Source organism: Phycomyces blakesleeanus (genome assembly GCF_001638985.1).
Source record: "Phycomyces blakesleeanus NRRL 1555(-) unplaced genomic scaffold PHYBLscaffold_1, whole genome shotgun sequence".
Taxonomy (NCBI): domain Eukaryota; kingdom Fungi; phylum Mucoromycota; class Mucoromycetes; order Mucorales; family Phycomycetaceae; genus Phycomyces; species Phycomyces blakesleeanus.
In genome coordinates this window covers 4,246,761-4,257,300 of record NW_017265134.1, presented here as the reverse complement: position 1 = coordinate 4,257,300, position 10,540 = coordinate 4,246,761, and the positions used below count along the sequence as shown (strand labels likewise).

Genomic DNA, 10,540 nt, shown 5'->3' with positions numbered 1-10,540 from the left:
CTACAAAGAAGAGGAGTGATCAGTATGACGGGTCAAATCAATGACCCTTTGCCCTCATACTGCAACATGTCTACCACATCTGTTCTCGCTCCTGTTCCTGTCCCTGTTCCAGTATCTGCTTCTACGTCTTCTGCTTCTTCTTCTGTTTCTTCTTCTGCTTCTACTTCTGCTTCTGTCACCCCTCCCGTTCGTTCTATCACCCGCTCCTCGTCACGAATTGTCACCAATTCTTCATCTGGATTCTTCTCTCCCTCACCATCTCCATCACCTTCTCCGTCACCTCCATCATCTCTCTCTCCATCTTCTGAGCCAGAAACATCGCTATCTCTATTTCAAGCATTGTCATCATTAGAGTCTATTGAATCATCAGAACAATCAGAATCATCATCAACAATGGCTCTTGGTAGCACATATACCAAAGTGATAAGCATTGCTGTAGATACAACACAGACCATTACGTCTAGTGTTGTATCTGTAGTAGGAGCAATTAAAAAATTCTTCTCTTGGGAGTAAGACAAGATATAATCATAAAAACCTATTAATACTCATCAAAAACAACAGGAAGCAACAGATACTAACAAGCAACAGATACTAACAAGCAACAGATACTAACAAGCAACGGGAACTAACCATACTAACATAAGCATTAACCACTAAACCAAAACATTAACTGCTCGAATTAAAAAAAAAAACAAAAGACTACTAAACCTAACAATTAGCAAAGACAAAGTCAAAGCTAAAGTCAAGGTCAAATCCAAAGTCATGGCAAAATCCAAATCTGAAATTGAAACTGAAAAGGGAACCAGAAAAAGAGAGGATGGGGAAAAGTCAAAAGGAAATTAAAATTAAAATTATTATAAATATATAGTCTCCAAAACTTGTACTATTATCATTAGTAATATTATCATTAATATCATTATCAGTATTACCATTATTATCATTAGTATTATCATTATTATCATTACCATTAATATCATTGTCATTAATATTATCATCAATATCAATATCAATATCATTATCATTATCATTATCATTATCATTAGTATAGTGCTACATAGTTTCTGTGTAGCGCATAGACAGAGAATTATTTATGTATTAAAAGGTTTATCAAGCAACACATATACCTTTAGTGGTCAAAAGGTGTTTCGATCTCAGGTAAATCATAATTTATTTATTTTTTTAAAAAAAAAAGAAATTATCAGTGTCCTCTTCTTGTTAATCGATCTCAGCATAAAATACCCTCTACGTCAAAAACCAGTCATTCTCCTTTATAATAAAAGCTGATGAGATTAAAGACAGATTGTAAAAAATTACTTTTTTTTTCATTTTGCAGAAGATCGTCTGACCACATTTCCCGCATCAAGTCTTAACCAACACCCAAAAAAAAAACAAATGAACGAACGAAAGAAATAAAGAATAAAAATACACCAGTTACACAAATGAGAGACATCTTTTGTAGATTGAACAAAAGACTCCATGTACTTCTTATTAGAATCTGATATTGGGATTAAAGGAAACAATGATTACAGTTTATAAATTGCCAGCAATCAACTCTCTCAAGTAGTTCACGTCGGTCCCTATTTTACAGTCCTCACGCTAATTTTGACAACATACACGCACACGCAAAAAAAAGCTTACTACAATGACCCAAAGCTCATGTCAATTGGACAAATGGAGAATGAAGGACCATAATTGGGTCTGATGGATCAATATAAAAATTCACAACTTGTCAAAAAAGTTATCAAGACACATGAACAAGGGTATATAGCCCTACAAACAAAGTAAAAGAAACGATATTGTTATACGTTCGAGTTGTCTTTGAACTGAAAAAGTTTTTACCAGCTATTTCTTAGGACCTTTGGTTTTTATTAAAGATGCTGTGAATCAAGGCGAATATGTTAATACTTTGACACAGAATCTCATTCCTTGAATTATATTCTTTAGAAAAGATCATTATAGGAGGTTTATATTTCAAGAAGATTGTTCTACCTATCATATAAGGCCAGACACAAAAGTGGCAAAAAGACGACTATGTGATCAAGTCTTTCTAATTAACTGCCCTTCCCAAGGTCTAGGGAATAGCCCCATTGAGTATGACCAGTGAGAAGTATGATAAATTGAAATTGGGAGGTTTATTTTAAAGGGACCAATTATTGGTTAATAATCAAAAAGAGTAACACTACATATACAGCTATTTATTGATTTCTCATTATTTTATAAAAGCCACTAATATCATGAAATAATCTAGAGAGAAAAGTATCTAATGACCTTGTCACATATTGAAAGCACTTCAATGGCGATCAAGCGAGTAATAACAGCTTTCAGCGCTCATTTTACAGGATATCACTCATTCTCCTTGTGATACAATATTAGGGGTTAGCATAGGTGGGATTTTACATGGCTTTGTTTTGTAAGTATTTGATTTTGCTTGGTTTTTGGATTCTATCCTACGGTACAAAAACTGGATCTTATTGACAGGAACAAGGAAAGCTGGCTATGCTTGTGATATAGTAAAGTGTATTGGATAATAGACTAGTGGAGTGTATATTGTCCGATAAGATAGGATGAGGCTTCTGATATCAAATAATACTAGGAAAATCAAAGGGTTTTGTAGTGAAAGGTGAACGGTGTAAAAGTACCCGCACCATAAATATACTCAAGCTTGTCAAGGACTTGTGGATCATTTGATATTTTTATTTCTTTTTCTAAATAAAGGGAATTAGATCTTTTATATTATCAGGGGGAAGCATTAACTGAGACAAGTGCATGAGTCTGTTTTTAAAGTGTCTTGAATCCTTTGGTATTGGTAAGCAAAACGTCATGAACATAGTATATTCAGTATAAGAGAAATGTGTATTATATTACACCAGTTCTTACACTACTTGGTACTGGAAAGAGATAACATATAATGGACTGTTATGAAATTTTTGGTGTATACACGGTTTGTATTTCCATTCTATAGAGCATTACTGGGATTATAATGCTATTGAAATAAATCAAAATCTGGAAATAGTAAAAGAGATTTATATGAGAGCTCAAAGTGTTGGTCTACAAGGTATGGTGAAGTTATCTCGAAGTCCTTTTTAGAGAGAAGTTGTCTTTGGTAATTGCGTGAAATATAGTGCATATAATATAATTGATAGATTAATGTAGTTATAAGAAGCTTTAAACCAATATACTTCTCTTCAAAAAGATTAGCTTTATTATATATAGCTACAAGAAAAATAGGATCAATAAAAAGCTTTTTTAAAAAAAAGGATTCTGCCTAGACATTTACCAAAATTGAGTTTGTGTGTAAAATAGTGTTTATTGCTCTTTAATATATTTAATAATGCAGATGAGATGAGCTGTGCTAGTTTATGTAAATAAGTGGTCCAGACGACTAACAGAAAAAAAAGGAATATATATCGATCTTCTCTAACAGCTTATTAGCTCAAATATTGGCAATTGACCGTTTTTCGTTTTGAAAAAAAAAAAGAAAATATAAGTGATGTTTAAGGATGGTCTTTATTGCTTTCATCTTTCGATGTTTGTATAAATATTTTGATAATTAATAAAATATTATTTTCGGTAAGATATTACTAAGCTATTGCTAAGATGTCAGAATAAACTATGCTTCTTTGGATAATTAATAATAGATAAGAGAAAGAAATAGAAATATATTATATGCTTTGGTCAGTTAAAAATGTGAATATACACGCAATGTGTCAACTTTATAGAGCTACTCTCACTCACACAACCGACTCCATTGCTTTCTCTTTGTAAACACACAAAAAATGGCTATCCAGTATACACCAGTAGTACCTTTAGCTAGCTGTTCCAATTCTTCTATCTATTAACTTTGGAACGACCCCCACGTACTCTTTGTTCAATTGGCTCAGATATAATCATTCACTTCTGTGTCCCATCAGAGAGTATGGGTCAAATAAGAAACTGATTTTACTTGGCTGCCTTTAAATGAAACTACTCACGTATAATAGCTACACAAGCCAATGCCTATTCCTTTGTGCTTCCATAATTGAATTGATACTTTGCTGCGGTTGTCTTTTTTCTTCTCTTACCTTTTTTATTATCTTTTCCATTCTTTTTGCCTTAGCATTCGCAATTATCTGTACGCATGAAGTTTAAGCAACAAAAACTCGGCCATAATAATCTAATTCGATGGAAATTACGGCTATGCCTGTTCTTTTACGGTTACGTCTGGTACTATATGCAATATATTATATACATTCACTTTTTAGATATTAAAAGAGTGTCCAATTGTATTTTGTAAATCAAGACTTTTAGCTTATCTATGCTTATTATATCATCTTTCGTTCTTTTTTTTTCATATTAAATTTCTCATTTTTAACATGATATATGATGAATACAAGAAGAAAGTCCTTCAATATTGTTTAAATCTGGTATCTGCGTACACTGTTTATATTATGACTGCTCACAGGATTTCACCCTTTTATCTTACTAGAACTTATAGATGCTATCAATACAAATTGCTCGCTTATCTTTGAAAAAAGTCTATTTTTCTGATGTGTAGCTTATTGTTATAATTGAATAATAAAGGTACTTGCCATTCAACTAACCAGCAAAATTGGCTTGGCCAAAGTCTCCTATGAATGTTCCAAAGACTCAAGTCCACGTATTTACTAGACAAAAGAAAACAGTACTTAGATTCGAATATATTTTTTGGTGGTAAACAAAATAATATATATTTATTTGTGTAAAATACAGTTAGTAATATTAACTATAGCGAATACAAGTACAAGATTTATAAACAATTTAAATTGTCAGCCAAGAGAAGAAGTATTGTCACATAAATATTATTCGACTATACATACAATGTCTTTTCTTTTTCTATTAAAAAAAGAACAAACTATAACCATTTGTCTTTTATACGTGAGCAGAATAAAAATTACTTGTATATCTACTTAGCCTTGTATTTGCAAAAGAACCCCAATATTAAAGCACTAGCATTGAGATTTTATTTTATTCTATTTTATGAGCTATAAGCTATAGGTCATATTTTACAAGTGTGATTATAAGAGAATTTTGTGAGCTACATATAGATACAAATATATATATATATAAATGTGTGTATTATTACAATTTTTTGCTAGATAAACTATCAAAAAATTTGTTTATAGATACACGACAATGTATTTAAGAAAAAATTCAGAGAAAGATATTTTTTATAAAGGGGCTTATCAATTCACATGCAGGTGATCAAATTACAAGGCGTATTCTTGGATTTCCTTTTTATTTTTCTTTTTTTTTGATCAGCAGAAGCACATTATCAAGATGCTTCAAATAATTTCTTTTGATAACTACAGCTATTTCTTTTATATTTTGTACAATTTTATATTCTTTACCAAATACTTCTTGTCTTAATGTGTCTGATTCAGTAGCTTTATGAGTGATTTGATAATCCTTGAAAGGAAGCAAAGAGAGTGAGAAATATATTTATGAAACTTGTAATATATACATGCATAAATTTGTATTTTTTTTTAGTTGCCTAGTATGTATCTATCTTGATTGTCTGCATAACCCCCCCTATTATGTACGTCACAACAGCTTTGCTTTATCTAACAATCTTCTAAGGCCTGGCCTTTATTAAACAGTGAATACTTTTATAAAATACTATAGCACAGCACTACATATAGCAAGAATATGAACTCCAGTTTGAGGGTTGGAAAAAGCAAGGCCAGTGTTATGTTTTAAAAGAATTTATATGTTTTTTTTTTCAACTTGGGTGTATACAGTTATAATCAGGTCTTTTCCTTGAAGAATATATGTAGACTTACAAAAATAGATGTCCAACTTGATCAGCACTATGCAGCATGCATTCATTCTTGGCACAACATGCCATTGATAAGCATTTTCAATGAATTTTGTTAGCCCAAATCTAGAGCAGTCTCAATATCTCCCTGTCTGTTTTTTTTTCTATAAGTATAGAGCAATTTTTGTAAACTTTGGTTTTTCTTTTTTTCCTTTTTCTTTGTACTAGCCGCGTCTACTGGAGGGGGCGATGGAAGGCTTCTGGTAATACATGGGTTTGTGTCCGGCCGGTCATCGTTAATACACAGAAGCCAAGATGGTCTTCCGATAGCCATGAGTTTCTTTTATGTCATGAATGGGTAGTCCAGGCATTTTAAGATAAGTATATGTACTTACATGCTACGCGCAATGAAACTTTGAATACTAATTAATTATAGCCTGTGGAGTAGGCGACTGTAAGAGTTCAAAAGACGTTCATAAAGACTTGGCAATATTACTTTGTTGAGCTTGTTGAACCGATTTTGGACTCTTGCGACCGACCGCTCTCTCTTTTTTTTTCTTTCTTCCAAAAGGACCCGATGGAGTAGTAGCCACGGGTCAACCATGGTCTATCGAGCAAGTCCCAAAGCGCGCGTGTAGCGTGTGAGCCCGTTGTCCGTATTCCCATGTATTACTGGTTGCTTTCTGTTGTCTCTTCTGGTGGGCGCGGCTGGTATCTTTTTTTTTTCTTCTTTTTGGTTAGTTCCCGTTGCTTGTTACCTCCCGTTGCTTGTTGCTTTATTATGCCTTCCACGGCGGTTTATGTTATTTCAAAGGTACTGTTGCTTGTTGCTTTTTTGTTAGTCTGTTGCTTCCGCCAGTGGGGTCTTTCTGCCAGTGGGTTTGTTGCTTCCCACTGGTAGGCCCTTTCCTCCTACCAGTGGACCTGTTATCTCTCGCCAGTGGACCTATTATCTTCTGCAGATGGGCCTTTTTATATGACGGCCAACTGCCTATTTTTCTTCCATTGTTGGCTCCATTTATTTTTCTGGCCAATTCATTATTTCCACTGGCGGGTCCATTTATATCACTGGTAGGAGCCATTTATCCCACTGGCGGGTCTGTTGCTTCCTGTTGCTTCCATCAACAATCAATTTGCCTCTGTGGCGGAACAAAATGGTTCCATTCCTGCCACAAGATTGTTGGCTATCTCATGCCTTTTGGGCACGTCGTCAAAAGCCGATACGGCTCACCAAAAGCCCAACAAGGGGCGCAAGAGAAAAGGCCAAACCGGCCAACAGCACAGGCCCAAGATGCGTGCCAGGTCAGAGGCCAATCCGGCTCACCAGAAGCCCAACAAGGGTCGCCAGAGAAAGGGCCAAACCGGCCAACAGCACAGGCCCAAGATGCTCGCCAGGTCAAAAGCCAATCCGGCTCACCAGAAGCCCAACAAGGGGCGCCAGAGAAAAGGCCAAACCGGTCAACAGCACAGGCCCAAGATGCGCGCCAGGTCAAAAGCCAATCCGGCTCACCAGAAGCCCAACAAGGGGCGCCAGAGAAAAGGCCAAACCGGTCAACAGCACAGTCCCAAGATGTGGTCAAGATCAGGGACAAAGTCCAAAATCAAATCAAAATATCTAGTCAAAAAAAAATGAAAAACAAGGGAAAAAATTCAAAACAAAAATTATACTCACAATTATCTTTACCAAATCAAAAGTTATATATACTAGCACAATATCCAAAATAGTCAAGTCAAGATCCATTTCTATGTCCATGTCCAAGTCCATGTCCAAGTCCAATTCCTTTCCAAATGGTCAAACAATGTCCACGTACTGCTAGAGTACTAGTTTTAGAACATACATACATACAAGCATAATTTCTATCAAGTCCAAAATCTGGGTTATACTTCCAAATCTCAAGGCCAAGCCAATTTCCAAGCAGGGGTCCAATGCAAGTTCCAAACAAAAATTATTTCTTCCAATGGCAAATTCAAATCTCAGGCATCATCCTAAGTCCTGTTGGCTGTGGCACGCACACTACAATAGAGTGAAGAACAGACTCCACTACCAGCCACTGGTTCCATCTTGCTTATGAACCTGGCACGTTAGCCATCTCCGGAACTATTACATACCAGGCACACGTACACTACACATTTATACCGTGGAAACCAACCATTATACAACAGGGATCTGACTTCCAAGGGGTTTGAATGGTAACAGATATGAACAATATTACTTTGTCTCTCTAATAAGTAACACTCTCAAAGTATCTACTCTTCAAAATATTGAGATACTTTGAGAGTGTTATTTATTAGAGAGACAAGGTAATATTGTTTATATTTGACTATTCAAATCTTTTTTAATTCTTATCCTTGTTGTATGATGGTTAGTACATTGTATAAGTGGGTATTGTACGTGTGCCTGGTATGTAATAGTTCCGGAGATGGTTAATTTGTCAGATTTATTCGCAAGAAGGAACCAGTGTTTGATAGTGGAGTCTGTTCTTCACTCAATTGTGGTGCCTACCTCACATTTACAACTCAAATCAAATCAACTCAACTCAAATCAAATCAAATCAAATCAAATCAAATCAAATCAAATCAAATCAAATCAAATCAAATCAAATCAAATCAAATCAAATCAAATCAAATCAAATCAAATCAAATCAAATCAAATCAAATCAAAACTGAAGGAACACTGCATTGGAACCTGGCTCTGGATCGAGGCGACGCTCCGGATTGGACCAAGACTCTCTATTACAATAAGCTGCAAAATCCTCTTTACATATATACTTGCAAAGCGAATGAAATATTTCTTAAAAAAAAACGGACTGGACTGGGCTGGACTGGACTATCATGGACTTGACTATCTTATATTCTATTTAATTTAATTTAATTTGTATTTAATTTGTAAAAATCTTTGTACACAAAAATCATTTACTTTGAACAATAAAATTTTCCCTTGTTTTTCTTTGATATTATATTTATATTCTTGTCTCTTTGTTTTAAAAATAAAAACCTATTAATCTTTAAAAATATTATTAAAAGTAATATGGTTGGCGGTCTTTACCTTTGTCTCTTTCCTTGCTTTTGTTAAAATATATCTATAACGGAGTATAGGGATAAATGTAACTGAACTGCTAGACCAAAAAAAAAGAGTTAATGAGATATATGCAAAAAGACGTATAGCCCTTAGAGCCGCCAGGTAAGGAAAAGGCGGCATAATGGCTTGGAACTGTTTTTGGTCTGGAGTACTTTAGACATCTTCCTGATCTTGAAGGTTCTATTGATTAAAAACTGTTAATCTAAAGACTTTAGCTCTTGACAGTGAAAATTGAATTGGGAACGTAATATTATATTGGCTTACATACCATATATCATAAGAGTCGTTGTAAATATATAGCAATCGGTTCAATGGGTTTCCCAGAGTTGTCCCTATGACTATAGGAGTGCTAGATTATATAAAAGTCAGGCACAAATTAACCCTTTATTTCATTTTCCAATAGCCAATAATTTTCCCATAGCTTTTTTCTTGTTAGAAAATAATGCCATTAACTATAATTCATAAAAGTGACATGAATTATTACTATTTTTTTCTTTAATAATATAGAGTTCTAAACTCATAAGTGAAAAAATCAAACCAATTTCTTAAAGTAGTTTACAGGTTAAATTCGAAAAAGCTCATCTTTCAAAAATCTAGTCCGCAATTCTCAAATAACAACATAATGATAGTGTTTATATGTTATCTATAACCAAAAATAAAACTATAATGTGCACACAGTAAATACTATATAAGTAATATATTTCTTATAGCTACTTATTGAAATATATATAGCTCAGAGAAGAACATGTCGAGTTTATCCGGGATGCTTTTTATGGAGAATGTCAGGTAACCATTGGGATCACCAAGGACAAGTTGTTAGAGCAGTTTCTTGCTCTTAAGGGTGTAAACCTCTTTATCTCTGCACATTAATAAACACATACAGATATATATATATATATATATATGCAAAAGTTGGATTCGCACCACAAAAAAAACAAGGCCTGTCAAAGAAAAGAAAAAAAAACACATCAGATTTTATCCAAAGTATATCAAAATTTGTTAGCATACTCCAGCAACATTGAATATCTTATGAAACATGTTGTCTTTTCGTTAATAAATCTTCATCAAATACCAGCTTAATTAGTGTGAGAGGGTAATTAAATAAAACCGAATAAGCATCAAATATTTCAATTATGCTAGTCGTATTCTATCAAGGTGTCAAAGACGTTACGGCGAAAATGGTTGTAGACGATACAGACGCACAGCTATTCCTTCAATTTTCCAAGCAAATCCCAGCGAGTTTAGTTAGAGATAATTTCATTTCTTATTACTTTATTATGGACAATGTTTCCATACATACAAGCAAGCTTTTAAGCTATTACTTACCCACCCACACAAAGCACATATGTAATACCCTTTTTCTATATGGCTAATTCTTAAACCCCCTTTGGGAACTGTTTTATAAAGAAAAGATTTGGTTAAAAGAAAACCAGGTCTCACTACTGATCAAGCTGTATAATGTATTAGTATTTGTAGTAAGCAATCTTTTTGAGACAATTTGTGAAGGTTAGGCTGATAAAAACATCAATTTTTTTTAAAAATGTAAGCCTTTTCAAATTAAACCTGTGTCTACCTCAGAAAATTGATTTGGTTTTCTCATTTTTGAATGCAAAACTCTGTATAATAAGGATTCCGTTGACGATTTCTGGATCTTTTGCTCCGTGCTCAAATACCCAAATCTAATCGGT

General features: G+C 34.0%; 3 protein-coding genes across 3 annotated transcripts in view; all 3 read left to right on the top strand.

Annotated features, from left to right (window-relative positions):
• Positions 1-1,219, top strand: part of PHYBLDRAFT_65725 (hypothetical protein) — a gene marked incomplete at both ends in the record, with an annotated part of 2,481 nt that extends 1,262 nt beyond the window's left edge. The window contains 3 exons of the mRNA XM_018441516.1: positions 720-827; positions 945-1,155; positions 1,193-1,219. Coding sequence (XP_018299557.1) covers positions 720-827; positions 945-1,155; positions 1,193-1,219 — 346 coding nt within the window. The remainder of the gene's footprint in view (positions 1-719; positions 828-944; positions 1,156-1,192) is intronic.
• Positions 1,220-6,554: 5,335 nt separating this feature from the next.
• Positions 6,555-7,859, top strand: PHYBLDRAFT_139057 (hypothetical protein; the record flags this gene model as incomplete). The annotated part of the gene is made up of 5 exons (XM_018430149.1): positions 6,555-6,587; positions 6,675-6,713; positions 6,849-7,366; positions 7,499-7,580; positions 7,797-7,859. 5 exons carry the CDS (start codon positions 6,555-6,557, stop codon positions 7,857-7,859), a joined length of 735 nt encoding a protein of 244 aa, XP_018299556.1.
• Positions 7,860-8,193: 334 nt separating this feature from the next.
• Positions 8,194-8,640, top strand: PHYBLDRAFT_105006 (hypothetical protein; the record flags this gene model as incomplete). The annotated part of the gene is made up of 1 exon (XM_018427876.1): positions 8,194-8,640. The coding sequence occupies one exon, from the start codon at positions 8,194-8,196 to the stop codon at positions 8,638-8,640; it is 447 nt and encodes a 148-aa protein (XP_018299555.1).
• Between the last annotated feature and the right edge of the window lie 1,900 nt (positions 8,641-10,540).